Below are 15,895 nucleotides of genomic sequence, written 5' to 3' on the forward strand. Positions count from 1 at the left end.
CATCATGCACTGGTGCTGCTGCTCACAGTGTGGTTTCAGCTCTCTGAGACTGCAGACATGTGTGCAAGTTGCATTTGCATGAGTGTGTGTGTGTGTGTGTCTGGTATTGTAAGAACCATAAACCTTGGATAACAAGCGAATTAGGATATCCTGTGTAACCATGAAAACATGGAACCAAGAAATGAAAACATGCACTGATCCATAGTTTGTAGAATATGTAAAAACATATAGAAAAATATACCAGAAGGTAATAGCAAAGGCAAAGCAGATATTTAATGATGGTCTAATCAGGAAGTCTGATAACAAATCTAAAATTATATTGAAAATTGTAAAAAATGGAACTAGTAGTATTTGTGAAGATGAAGAAATAACACTCAAAAACAGTGAAAACCAAAACACAGAGAAAAATAAAATAGCAGATTACATTAATGGCCAATTTTTAAATGCACCACACAATCTAAATTTAAATTTCAAAAAACAAAGAAGTAACCATAGGTGTCCCACAGGGAAGCATCTTAGGCCCACTACTCTTTCTTATTTATGTGAATGATTTGCATTTACCACAGGATAAAGCCAAACCTGTATTCTCTGCTGATACAAACTTAATAGTGAGTGACATTAAAAGCTCATTACATATTGCTTCAAATAACTTCATGAAAAATATTGAGACTTGTTTCTGTGCAAACAAACTTTCACAGAATGAAAGAAAAAAAAAGTTTGAAAAAATAATTGGATGATAGTCAAATAGAGAGTGTGCAGCTCAAAAAAGTACTGGGTCACCATATAGATGAAGCTTTAAATTGGAAAAATCATGCTAGATACCTTCCACACAAACTTAACTCAGCCCACTTTGTCATGAGAGTTATTGCAAATGTTTGCACTTATGAGGGTGCCAGAATGGCAGAATTTGGATATTTTCATTCTATTGCTTCATATGGGTTAACTTTCTGGGCCAGCTCAAAATATAATTTAAAAGAAATTTTTACCCTACAAAAACGGGCTGTTCTGATAATCACAAACAGCCACACATAAGACCTGCAGACCACTGTTCCAGAAATTAGGAATTCTGACTTTACCATCACTACACATATTCAGATGTGTACTTGTAACCAAAGCAAACCTAAGCAATCTCCACACAAATGCAGACTGTCACAATTATAACACAAGGAGCAAGATGATCTAGATACGAAAAGAACATGAACTCAGAAGTGTTGGGGTTAAACTTTATAATGCCTGCCACACACATTAAAGATTTAAAAGATATTATAAAATGTAGATTCAACTTAAAAAATACTTACTTGAAAAATGTTACTATTCAGTAAATGAATTTTATGAAGATAGAGGTAAAGAAATGGAAAACTAATCATCACAATAAATGTAAAGGACTTGTTTGTTAAAAGTTTTGAGATACTATTATTTTGTTTATGTATTATGTATTCCTTCAAAACTCCAGAACTTTAGTCTGATGATTAAAACATACAGAATCTTCAAATAGAATGTAAATTTACCATTAATTTTATGTAATCTCATTCCTGTAATAGACCAGGAAATTAATCACCACAAAAGAGGAAGTACAATCATGTGTCAATATCATTTATATGGTGGAATGAATGCAAAATAAATTAAATACCTTCAATAAATGTTTAGTCTTGTTTTATGCTTTTACAATACAAGTTACATAAGCAGTAATCATTTCAAAATGGCATATTTCTACAGACTACCATCCCAGTTCATGTGCATCTTATATCTAATTATTTTCCAATCATAAAACAACACTGCCATTGCATGTACCACACTGATGTCAGGATTAATCACATGATGTTGTGTTCAAGATGCCCGCTGAGTAGGCCTATACAGCAAGTAGACTGTATTCATTAAAATGGTAAGTGATGTATAGTGTCAAAGTGGCTTTTGAGTCAGTTAAGCAGTTATGTGTATTACACACTACAAAGATTCCTTTTATGATGTTCTTTGATGGAAATATATGTGTACAGTTGGTTCAAGAGACATTTTTGTTGTTATCTGTAATATCTGACAGACAAATATTTTATACATAAATTTGATATGTTTGGAATTTTATTAATTAAAATACAGATATTCTGTAACCCAACTACCATGCTTCTTCCACATATCCAGATGTGTTGTCCTTCCATGCAGATAAATCAACTTTAGGTATTTCATGGCAATGTACCAGAGGGTTCCTGAAACAAGCAGGCAAAAATAAATAAATAAAATTACGCCCATCATTGAGCAGTTTCTATTTAAGGTGTCAGTATTAATGATAAGAATTTAGTTAGTCTCTAAGAGAAATTGTGTTAGTATTGTTAACAGTAAAAACTGTTAATTTCTGAACTGAGCTGAATATAAAAATTCCACCAGTGTCCTAATGAAAAGGTAACACTGGTCAACAACATTTATTTTACAAAGAAATTTGAAAATAAAGTAAATTTTGTTCCTATTTGTTCAGTTTTCTTGTGACACACTGCTCTATATTGATAAAAACCCCTGTAATCACTGCATATTGGTTATTATGCTATGAATTTTATTATTCTACAGATGTAATTGCCGAACAGCAATTGAATTGTGTACAAATAATTCCTATAGAATCACAATGCATCATGTGAGACCCAATATGCATATCTGAATTCAGAGGCCTGACAGCAATTGCTGGAAATGACTGCTTGTTTTCTGTGTTTATGAAGGTTTGTATTTTGTGTCAATTCTAAAGAAGTGTCTGATTCCTGTGTAAATAGCACACATTCACTTTGTTATCTCTGTAGTCTTGTTGTAAAGAGAGTCTGCTGCCTTTATTTTGGGAGTAAGGCTGATGATCATGACAAGAAATTCTGCCCCCACACATGTGATGCATGTATGATATGTGTTACAACCCTGAGAGGCTTATTATAAGTCATATCAGGTGTACTTTGCTGTTCTCTTGATTTGGAAGGAACCAACAAATTAGATGTCTGCATGGAGAATTTATTTTCACTTGAATTGCTTGGTGCTGCTAGTTCTGCTGAAGTCCAGCAGATGTCAATACAGCCACTTTGGCGACAGGCAGTAACTGCATTCTATTTTCTTGTTGCTAGTTTGAGTATCCAATGCTCAAATTGCCCAGCACTCTACTATAGTTAACTGAGTGCCGCTCAGCCACCTGCTTTAGGATCATTGTGTGAGAACATGAGAGGAAGCAGAGTTTGGAAGTGAAATTTGATTCAGAAGACTACATTCTCAGTGCAATGGATGGTGGTTGTAAAATGTTTAGGAGATAATTTCATTAGTGACTAACAAGGATATCAGTTACATGTTCTGTGGCAAGGGCTCTGCGCTACTGTCTTACAGATCTGTCACCACACATCCGAAGCACATGTCTGCAGAACACAACAACATCTAATTTTTGAAGCATTACCAATTTCAGTGAAAACTACAGTAATTAGAAAGGTGCTTGGAAATGTGTGCTATAGATTTTTGTCCATTTACATTAATATTATATGTAGGATTTTGAATGTTATGCCAGGAAATTCTAAACATCAGTTCAGAATTGGGACATGTAGATATCTCCCACATTTTGCCTCACCCTACTACAGTACCATGAAATAATGAAAGACAAGCTGATAAAACAGAGATTGGTATGATGTCCAGCATTATCCAGCCAGTACATTACAACTATTGTATTATTGTCTGTTAACTGCAGAATATCGCTGTCTCTGTATCACAGATGAGAAAGTCAAATCACTGAGCAATGTGGCACAGTGGTTAATACACTGGACTCGCATTCGGGAGAATGACAGTTCAATCCCGCGTCCAGCCATCCTGATTTAGGTTTTCCGTGATTTCCCTAAATCGCTCCAGGAAAATACCGGGATGGTTCCTTTGAAAGGGCATGGCTGACTTCCTTCCCCGTCCTTCCCTCATCCGATGAGACCAATGACCTTGCTGTTTGGTCTCTTCCCCCAAAACAACCCAACCCTACCCAAAGTCAAAATTTTTGGACATTGCACAGAATAGTAACATTTCTGTCATTGCACTTTTGATTATTGCAAATGATGTCTGTATCTGACAGAAATGAGACATTTAATACTATGGATCAAATATGTAATGAAATCTCAGTTCCTGATAAGCTAGAACAAAATTATAATGTGGTAATAATATCTTACTCAGTTTTTGTGATACATGTGAATATTTATTTACGACCATCGAGAGAATGTTGGTTGTTCTTAGCAACCAAAAAAATTAATTTGTTTTGGGAGTGACTAGACCATGTGCCATTTCATTTCCAATCTACCAATGTGATTGACATGTATTTAACCTGAATTGATAGTATAAAGACTGTGATCTGCTTGAGGGGTGAAAGGGTAATGACAGTCTCTTTCCCAAGCTATATAATTTAGCAAGAAGAATGTCTTGTGTGTCTGCCTCAGATGTGACCAGTGAAAAATATTTCAGTGCAGCATGGAACCATATTTCAAAATGAACTGATTCATTGTAAGTACGGTAATAGGATACAGTTTGGTGATAGTTTTGTTCCTGTTAGTTTTCTGGTTTCCTAGGTGGTCAAATACATTTGAATCAATGAAGCTGATGGTGTTATAAAAAACAACGGCAATGTGATTTTTCATTATGAGACTGATCATCATTAAATAATAACTGCAATAAAGCAGTGTTTGTGTTATGTTCTAGCACATCATCTGTAAAATGGCACTATGAAACAAATCACAACTCTCTTTGTCAAACTAGACCAAAAGAAATTAATTTCATATGCTGTTATGAGGCTGATCATGACAGATTTTTGTTGAAAATTGCCACAGGCCATGAAACATGGATTTGTCACTTTAAACTCGAAACAACACAACAATCTCCTCCTCTGAAGAAGTTCAAAGCTGCACCTTCAGCAAAGTCTTCTGGGACTTTGAATGGGTTGTTCTGTTTGATGTCCTCCCTCATGGCACAACAATCAACTCGGAAATTCAAGAAATGACTTCATGCACTCTGTGGGAAGCAGTATGCGGATGACGGGGATTTTACTGATGCAGCAAGATGTTGGCTCCGACATCAACCAGTAGAGTGGCACAATGTGGGCATACAAGCCCTCCCAGTAAGGTGGTGTATGACTGTCACATTGAACAGAGATTATGTTGAAAAATAGTGTTTTATAGCCAAGAGACTGGGGAATACTATGGTGTATTGGAACTGCTACCAGAAAAAAAAGTGTTGCATTTCTTATTCAACACCCCTTGTATAACAAGTTTGCTGGTTCAATGGTGGCAACATGCTTCAAAGATGTGTGGACTGCTTGGAAGAAATTGAGCTGTTTTAACAAAATGAGGGAAAAATTGTGCAACATTCACAGTTAATGGATGTTACATGGCTAAAAAATTGACTTTTTTTACAGAATTGTGCCAGCATTTCAATAACATAAAGCTTCAAGGCACAAACAAAACAGTTATTGTTACAACAGATCTCATACATGCGTTTGAGGCTAAACTCTTATATTTTAATCTACATCTACATACCACACTGCAATTTCAAGGCACAAACAAAACAGTTATTGTTACAACAGATCTCATACATGCTTTTGAGGCTAAACTCTTATATTTTAATCTACATCTACATACTACTCTGCAATTCAGGTGCCTGGCAGAGGGTTCACTGAACCACTTTCAAGTTATTTCTCTACCATTCTTCTCTCAAACAGTTCAAGGCAAAATGAACACATATCTTTCCATGCAAACTCTGATTTCTCTTATTTTACTGCAATGAACATTTCTCAATATGTAAGTGGGCACCAAAAAAATATTTTCACATTCGGAGGAGTAAGTTGGTGACTGGAATTTTATAAAAACATCCTACCACAACAAAAATGTCTTTGGTTTAATGATTTAAACCCCAATTCCTATATCATATCTGTGGTACTCCCTCCCCTGTTCTGCAATAATACAAAATGAGCTGCCCTTCTTTGAACTGTATTGATGTCCTCTGGCAGTCCTTTATGATGCAGATTCCACAATGTGCAAGTCTCCAGAAGAGACTAGACAAGCATTGTGTAGGCAATATCTTCAGTAGATCTGTTGCATCGTCTAACTGTTCTGTCAATAAAATGCAGTCTCTGGTTTGTCTTCCTCACAACATAACACTATTGTTTACAAAAGCTACAGTATGTCCCAAATTTGAAAAATTTACAAATAATTTGGATTTGCACAAAAAGTCAGACCAGGGCAAGGTCACTGAGGAATTTTCCTCAGTAATACATTCTTCAATCAAAGAATTTTCATTGAGAGACACTAAAATTTATTATGTATTCAGATGTGACTTCACAAGATAAACTGAAATTTTCTAATTTGATTGCTTTGAAATTGAAATGCAACTGACTGATTCCCAGTCTAGTTCAATATCAATTCAAAAATTTATCTAACCAATAAAAGAATTGGAAGTAAATGAATCAGAAAGACTATCAGGGAAAATGAGCAGAAATGCCAACAATAAAATTATGGAAATGTCGAATTAAATTCCAGATACTTATAACTGTCTAAAGAACCTGGCATTTGCTATCTTGACAATATTTTCATTGCCTATACCTATGAGTCAATATTTTCCCAAATGAATAACATTAAAGAATTGCTAAGAAACCATTTGTCAGATGACTTGAGTTCAGCCTGCATTCTATTTAAAGTTACAAAGTATGCAACAAATATAAATTACTTGATGTTGAATTTGCAGCAGCAGAAATCACACAAATTTTTCTTTCATTTAGATGAACTGTAAGCGTTTTTTTTTTTTTTTTTTTTGTAATTGCTTTATGAAGGATCTATTTCTGCCTGCAAATAAACAGTACTGACTTGGAAGTACTTAGTTTTTTATTCCATTAACCAGCAGCACCCAAATTTCTATGTGCTATCAAATCTTAAATTATGCAAATATTCAGGCAATATCACATGTCTAAACAGGCAGGAAATATGCAAGAAGAAAAGAGTAATATGCTCTATCAAAGGTTAGTTCTATAATTAGTTTATGGCATGCCATGGCCGTATTAAACATTTCTCTGGAAAAAATGGCACACTGATGTACAAAGGTTTGCCAACCTGGTATATATTGCCTATCATTGATTCTACTGAAGCTTTAGATACTAAAACACAAAAATGAGCTAGTTAGATTTTTCTGCATTAATAACACTTCCACATAAGAGAAATGAAGTATGTAATGGATTGTTTAGTAAAGATTGTTGTGTAACGAAAATCAAAATACAATCACAAGTGTTGATTAGGCGCAGAAGAGAGAAAAACAGTTTGTTAAATGTCAGCATTGGGTGTGATGCATAAGGAACAGCAAATTAATTCAGCTGGCCAAGAAGCAATATTAACCAACATGGCTGAAGAAAGGAGAATATTAGAAGTTTGTGGCTTGAAGTGAGAGGAGGGCTTTCTTCAGCACAAAAAATTATCTGGTAACACACACTGATCTATGAAGAAGAAAGAAGTTTCTTTTAAATATATGTCTGGAATAAAGTATTACAAGGAACCAAAACAATCAAAATGTGGAAAAGAGAATAAATCAAAGGATGAACAATGTTTTCATGAAATGCAGTATGGGACCATTAAAGATGATTAATATAAAACGTGGAAATATCATTTCTCCAATTCCATCAACAATGTTTCACAAGAAAATTACTGTATTACCTTCCTTCATAGATTCTCATTTACAGACCACAAGTATCTGCATTCTAGTTTCATTATAATACCATTCTCATCACCAAACACTCGCAGGCTAGTCACTAGGACATTCTTCAATACGCTAAGATCATCATACCTCTATTGTACAAATAACTGTGCCACACATAAGAATGCCTGGATAGACAATATTGTTGTGAATTTCCATAGGGAAGATTTTACAGTCAGACATGCAGGAAGTGGACTTGCAGATCATGAGCCACTACTCCTTACACTCTATAAAAGGCAACCAGTTAAAATTGAAGGAATTCTGACTGTTTACAGACAGTATATATTGAACTGCCTCTTCCACATCAAGAGAAACCATGATATTTACAGAAAGAGAAATGAAGTCCACAAATACAGCACTTGCAACAAAGACAGTATCGACCTGCCAAGGTGTCGATTAGCAAAGACACAAAACAGCTTTCCAATGGTGGCTCTAAAATTGTTTAATGCTCTACCTGTTCACATTCAGTCTCTACCATGGGAGCAGTTTAAAACTACTATTTTGTGTAGTAATAGCATAGTGTTTACTTGAGCTGCAGCTCAGTTCCATGACTCCAACAGCAACAGTTATATTTAATTTTATTATATACTTGTACCTATTTTATAGTTGTGATATTATTGTAATCTAATTTATAACTTAAATATGTCTTGTGGTATTAAATTACTATCACAGTAGAGTTGTATTCATGTATTTTGATAATATATTTAAAAAGAAAGATGATGAGACTTACCAAACAAAAGCGCTGGCAGGTCGATAGACACACAAATAAACACAAACATACACACAAAATCTAGCTTTCGCAACCAACGGTTGCCTCGTCAGGAAAGAGGGAAGGAGAAGGAAAGACAAAAGGATATGGGTTTTAAGGGTAAGGAGTCATTCCAATCCCGGGAGCGGAAAGACTTACCTTACCCTTAAAACCCATATCCTTTTGTCTTTCCTTCTCCTTCCCTCTTTCCTGACGAGGCAACCGTTGGTTGCGAAAGCTAGATTTTGTGTGTATGTTTGTGTTTATTTGTGTGTCTATCGACCTGCCAGCGCTTTTGTTTGGTAAGTCTCATCATCTTTCTTTTTAAATATATTTTTCCCACGTGGAATGTTTCCCTCTATTATATTCATGTATTTTGATAATGTTGTACCTTGATGCTGTCTGTCCAGCTGTGGCTGGTAAATGACGTAGAATTGGTAATAAAGGTAATAATAATAATAATAATAAAGGAAGAACCTGAAGTAGTAATGGTACAAGGGCAAAAGGTAGAGTACATAAGTATGTTTGTTGATAGATTTTAAAGTGCAGATTGAAGAAGAAGAAGAAGAAACAAAAGAGGTAGCCAAGTGAAATGAAGAAGAAAAGTCTGAACTTGTTTGCAGAAGAGCTATCAGAAATTAGATGAAACATGCATATGCTATACCAGATGAATGAGCAAGCCGCTAGCCAAGGGGCAGAACAGAGAGTGAACATTCATAGGTCATATCTGAAATGCAAAAAATTCTGCAAAAGCTAAACTTCTTCTGGCAAAAAAGTGAGCAGCAGTGGAAAACTGTATAGAAAGGGCTCACAATAAATGCAAGGCAGCATGGCAAATAATAAAACAAGAGAATACACCAAAATGCACAGAAACAGCTCTGCTTGAACCTGAGGAATTAAATCAGTACTTTTTAAACTCAGTTAAAGAAATAAGTAACAGTATTAAAGCAACCAATTCATCTGCAATGGACCTTGTTGGAACACCACTGCCTGTTAACCTGCTGATGTTATAAAAGCTGTATCCAAATTTTCATGTTCTAAAAGTATGGGCTGTTATTGGTTATCGAATAACATAATTAAAAATACAATACACTCAATCGACAAACCATCAGCTTTTATTTTTAATAAATGTGTGGAATTTGGAGTTTTTCTGGATGCACTCGAGGTATCAAAAGTTGTCCCAGTTTTTAAAAAAAGGGGAGAAACATCTTCCCCAAAGCTATGGACTAGTCTCCATTGTTCCAATATTCTCAAAGATATTTTAGGCACTGATACACGCACACAAATAAGCAGATTCTTTGAAAAACACATTGTCCAATATGTAGCAATCAGTTTGGCTTTCAGAAGGGGAAAAACACAACAGGGGCCATCTTGGAAATCACTGAGCAAACCTTAAAAGCTTTTGAAAACAATAACATGGTATCATTGGTATTATGTGACCTAAGCGAAGCTTTCAGCTGCATTCCTGTTGACATACTACTGAGGAAACTAGAGTTTTATGGGGTGAGATGGAGCACTTGGACTGTGATAAGTTCTTATTTAAGTAACCAAAAACAATTTGTTTCAGTCAGACATGTAAATTCTTCCATGATAGAAATCAGCACAGGTGTACCACTAGGGTCTATCCTTAGACCTTTCTTCTTCATTGTAGCTATCAATGATTTACCTAAAAAGATAGCCCACCCTGTCATATGTTATGCTGATGATACAAAACTACTCACCACACATCAGAAATTTTCAGATCTGATTAGTGTACTGAATAGTGTAACAAAAGAAGCATTTGATAAGGCCCTGAACAGGTCTGCAGCCAAAAGCTCCAGTGCACTCCTGATAAAACCCAACAACTTTTAATGGGAATATCAAATGAAGTAGGCAATAAGTCAGTAAAACTCTTAGGTATTCACACTGACTCAAAACACTATTGGGACGAACATGTCAATCACATATGTGAAAATATATCTCAGGTAGCATACCTTATGTGGAAACTACGGGAGGTAGTGAGCTTGGAATACTTTGGACTATTCTAGTCACATATTTCATATGGTCTCATTATATGGAGGCACTCCCCTCACATCAAGAACATCTTCAAATTAAAAAAAAGTCTTGCGGATAATATGTAAAAGAGGTCATAGGGAGCTCTTTTGTCCTCTTTTTTCCAGACTCAGAATACTCACAAATTATAAATATATACATTTATGTGTTTGTACTCTATATTAAAAATAATATTTCATAATTTATTGCCAGAAGGGAAATAAATGAACACAACACTAGAGCTAAGAGTAATTTAGACATACTGCACCACAGATTAGCAGGAACAGAAAATTCCCACAAAGTAATCCCACTCAAAATGTTCAATAAACTGCCAATTCATGTCCAGTCTATGGATATAATTTTTTTTAAAGTTAAGTGGTACAGCTGGTTGTCAGACCATCCATTCTATGACATTAAAGAATTCTTTGAGATGCCTGAGGAGGATATTAGCATTTAAAAGTTGTTTGCATTTAAACATATTGTGTGCTGTGGGTAATTGTGTGTAACTGCATAGTGTATACAATACACTATGTACAGGGTACACTATACTAACAATCCTATATTATATTAGATAGTAGTATAGTTTATTGCATTAACTTTTAGAAACTATCATGGTGTAATTTGGTACACTGCCATGCTTAAAATGCATACTATAATGTATTGACACTAGTTTATTTTATTATTATGTGTGTACTACTACATCCTGTATGATGAAGCCAGTTTTATTGTAAAATGATCTATAGTGAATAAAATTCTGATTCTTGAATCCCCTTCATTCTACTAGCTGTTTCAGCAAATATTTCAAATGCTCAAGTAATTACCAAGAACTGATTCCATGAAAATATTGTTTCTGGTAAGACATACCACTCTTTTTCAGAATTTTCTCAAATGAAATTTCCAGTTTATTATCTCTACAATGTATTTTTATGTATTTGTTCCATTCTGAATAGTTGCTACCCCAGGACAATTTATAGGTGAGCCATGAATGAGACAGATTCTTGGGGTTTGTTACTACTGCTGTATTCCAAAATTATTGTTAACACATATTTCAGTACACATTTTTACTATCATTCTGCGTTGACATTTTTTTTTATTCTTCTTAAATTTGTTATATTTGTATTTAGCCAACAATTTTAACTAAAGAAAAGGTAATCTGAGAAATTTCAAAGTCTGCCAGACTTGTCATTTGCATTTACTAACATGTTGTTCTGCCCAGGTCTTTTATCACAAGACATACTATACATTTTTTAGATTTTCTTTTTTTATTTCACAATACATTTTTTTTATTATTATTAATATGAGACGATGAAAATGAAAATTTAATAGTCATGGGTGACTGGAATTCAATAGCAGGAAAAGGGAGAGAAGGAAACGTAGGACGTGAATATGAATTGGGGGGGGGGGGGGGGGGGGGGGGGGGGAAGGAATGAAAGAGGAAGCCACCTGGTAGAATTTTTCACAGAGCATAAACTTAATCATAGCTAACACCTGGTTCAAAAATCATGAAAGAAGGTTGTATACATAGAAAACCCTGCAGATGCTAGAAGGTATCAGATAGATTATATACTGGTGAGGCAGAGATTTAGGAACCAGGTTTTAAATTGCAAAACATTTCCTGGGGCAGATGTGGACTCTGACCACAATCTATTGGTTATGAACTGTAGATTAAAACTGAAGAAACTGCAGAAAGGTGGGAATTTAAGGAGATGGGACCTGCATAAACTGACTATACCAGAGGTTGTATAGAGTTTCAGGGTGAGCATAAGGGAACAATCGACAGGAATGAGGGAAAGAAATACAGTAGAAGAAGAATGGGTAGCTTTGAGGGCTGAAGTAGTGAAGGCAGCAGAAGATCAAGTAGGTGAAACGACGAGGGCTAGTAGAAATCCTTGGGTAACAGAAGAAATATTGAATTTAATTGATGAAAGGAGAAAATATAAAAATGCAGTAAATGAAGCAGGCAAAAAGGAATACAAACATATCTAAAATGAGATTGACAGGAAGTGCAAAATGGCTAAGCAGGAATGGTTAGAGGACAAATGTAAGGATGTAGAGGCTTATCTCACTAGGGGTAAGATAGATACTGCCTACAGGAAAATTAAAGAGACCTTTGGAGAAAAGAGAACCACTTGTATGAATATCAAGAGCTCAGATGAAAACCCAGTTCCAAGCAAAGAAGGGAAAGCAGAAAGGTGAAAGGAGTATATAAAGGGTCTATACAAGGACGATGCCATTGAGGACAATATTATGGAAATGGAAGAGGATGTAGATGAAGATGAAATGGGAGATATGATACTGCATCAAGAGTTTGACACAGCACTGAAAGACCTGAGTCGAAACAAGGCCCCGGGAGTAGACAACATTCCATTAGAACTACTGACGGCCTTGGGAGAGCCAGTCCTGACAAAACTCTACCATCTGGTGAGCAAGATGTATGAGACAGGCGAAATAGCCTCAGACTTTGAGAAGAATATAATAATTCCAATCCCAAAGAAAGCAGGTGTTGACAGATGTGAAAATTACTGAACTATCAGTTTAATAAGTCACGGCTGCAAAATAATAATGTGAATTCTTTACAGATGAATGGAAAAAACTGGTAGAAGCTGACCTCAGGGAAGATCAGTTTTGATTCCATAGAAATGTTGGAACACACCAGGCAATACTGACCCTGTGACTAATCTTGGAAAATAGATTAAGGAAAGGCAAACTTACTTTTCTAACATTTATAGACTTAGGGAAAGCTTTTGACAATATTGACTGGAATACTCTCTTTCAAATTCTGAAGGTTGCAGGTGTAAAACACAGGGAGCAAAAGGCTATTTACAGTTTGTACAGAAACCAGATGGCAGGCATGAAAGGGAATCAGTGGTTGGGAAGGGAGTGAGACAGGGTTGTAGACTCTCCCTGATGTTATTCAATCTGTATATTGAGCAAGCAGTAAAGGAAACAAAAGAAAAATTCGGAGTAGGTATTAAAATCCATGGAGAAGAAATAACAACTTTGAGGTTCGCCGTTGACATTGTAATTCTATCAGAGACGGCAAACTACTTGGAAGAGTAGTTGAATGGAATGGACATTGTCTTGAAAGGAGGATATAAGATGAACATCAACAAAAGCAAAACTAGGGTAACGGAATGTAGTCTAATTAAGTTGGGTGATGTTGAGGAAATTTGATTAGGAAATGAGACACTTAAAGTAGTAAAGGAGTTTTGCTATTTGGGGAGCAAAATAACTGATGATGGTCGAAGTAGAGAGGATATAAAATGTAGACTGGCAATGGCAAGGAAAGTGTTTCTGAAGAAGAGAAATTTGTTGACATCGAGTATAGATTTAAGTGTCAGGAAGTCATTTCTGAAAGTATTTGTATGGAGTGTAGCCATGTATGGAAGTGAAACATGGACAATAAATAGTTTAGACAAGAAGAGAATAGAAGATTTCAAAATGTGGTGCTACAGAAGAATGCTGAAGATTAGATGGGTAGATCACATAACTAATGAGGAGGTATTGAATAGAATTGGGGAGAAGAGGAGTTCGTGGCACAACTTGACTAGAAGAAGGGATCGGTTGGTAGGAAATGTTCTGAGGTATCAAGGGATCACCAAGTTAGTATTGAACATCAGCGTGGAGGGTAAAAATCATAGAGGGAGACCAAGAGATGTATACACTAAGCAGATTCAGAAGGATGTAGGTTTCAGTAGGTACTGGGAGATGAAGAAGCTTGCACAGGATAGAGTAGCATGGAAAGCTGCATCAAACCAGGACTGAAGACCACAACAACAACAATACGAGAGCATGCTGAAAAGTAGTGCCTTTAAATTTTTTATGTGAAAACTCTTAAAGATTTTTAAATAAAATGAATGTTATTAACATTCTACATATATTTTTCATGTCAGCTTATATATTTCTCAACATAGTCACCCAAGTGACAAGCACATTTCTCCCAATGAGAGACCAGTTTGTTAATACTGCCACTGTATACTGTTTGACTTTGTTGACAGAGCTCTGCCTGTACCATTCCATCACCATCAAAGTGAAGTCCTCAAAAATGTTCTTTAACACTTAGCATGTGGCCAACGTAATATTACGTCTTCAGAAGGAAACAGAATTGTGTGGCTGACATAATATTATGTCTCGGCAGTTACAATGTTTCTCTGTGGCGTCACACATTTATTTACAACTCCCGCGAAGTCTGAGTCGTCTGCAGGCTTCATAGTTTCAACCACAAGTGCTAGATGGCAGCAGCAAACTCAGTGGAATACTTTGTGTTTATGAAAGACTTTATTATTGTAGCTTACTTCATGGACATTGCCTGGCATTGGCATCCTCTCAGTTTCATTCATTTTGAGTGTTTTCATGTTGATTTTCTTTTTGATATGTGCAGTGAACAGGATAAACGTTTGGAGCAAATGGTTTATGAAATCCTTGACAAGTTTTCAGATTGTGAAACAGGGCTATCTGATGACGATTCGGATTATATGTCATCTGAAAACTTCCCTAATCATGCCAACATTTCAGAAGGGAAGAAAAAAGGACAAAGGAGGTGTGTGGTGTGTAGCGAAAAGTAGAAATGTTCAACAGGAAAGACTGGAGGGAAGGACATCTCATATGAGTGTACCGAATGTAATGTTGGGTTGTGTATTTCCCCCTGCTTCAAAGTTTATTGCACCGTTGTCCACTATGAATGCTAAATTGTGTACTGAACTCATGCTTATTGTTTTTTTCTTTATTTAAAGTGTTTTGTAAATATTTTTAGAGGATAATAACATGTTTCATTGTATATAACAGTACTGTAATACTTTTTCAATTTTTATTCTGGCAATAAATATCACTGACTTGAAATTTCATTGGTGCCTTCAAATTTTAAATTGTTGACCCCAAAATTTGAGTACTTAATGTAAAATTCCAATAAACATAAAAATGTTTTGGAATTCCAATAACAGTGAGCTGTACAGCAGTAAGAAATTACAGAAAAACACTGATTTTACCCAGTCCGCAGGTGACGACAACTACAAACTACACCAGCACTGTAAGTTTTACAAACAGATGAAATCAGTGGGGCCAAGGAGGGACTGTAAGGAGGACAACTGATGACAGTGAACCCAAGGCATCAGATTGTTGCAGATGTCACAGTGGTCATGCATGTTCTGGCATTGTCAAGCTGAAGGAGAGGGTTCTCCATGTATGGACAAACGTTTTGAATTTGACAGTTAGATTACACACTGCCATGTCACACTACAATTCAGAGCCCTCTAGCAGCACAGGGCTGCAAATATGTGGAAATGAAGAATTAAGGTGTAGAATGTAAGTAATATTTGTTTTATTTAAAAAGATTTAAGAGTTTTCATATAAAAATTAGGAGGCATCACTTTTCAGCACTGCCTCATACATTAAATTGCAATGGAG

The 15,895-nt window shown here is 35.6% G+C and overlaps 1 protein-coding gene across 1 annotated transcript in view; it reads right to left on the reverse strand.

Moving 5' to 3' along the window:
- Nucleotides 1-1,712: 1,712 nt before the first annotated feature.
- Nucleotides 1,713-15,895, reverse strand: part of LOC126107948 (peroxidase-like) — a 113,166-nt gene continuing 98,983 nt past the window's right edge. Inside the window, exon 11 of the mRNA XM_049913343.1 lies at nucleotides 1,713-2,201. Within this exon, the coding sequence (XP_049769300.1) occupies nucleotides 2,111-2,201 (91 nt within the window). The 3' untranslated portion in view covers nucleotides 1,713-2,110. The remainder of the gene's footprint in view (nucleotides 2,202-15,895) is intronic.

Source organism: Schistocerca cancellata, chromosome 1, assembly GCF_023864275.1.
Source record: "Schistocerca cancellata isolate TAMUIC-IGC-003103 chromosome 1, iqSchCanc2.1, whole genome shotgun sequence".
Taxonomy (NCBI): domain Eukaryota; kingdom Metazoa; phylum Arthropoda; class Insecta; order Orthoptera; family Acrididae; genus Schistocerca; species Schistocerca cancellata.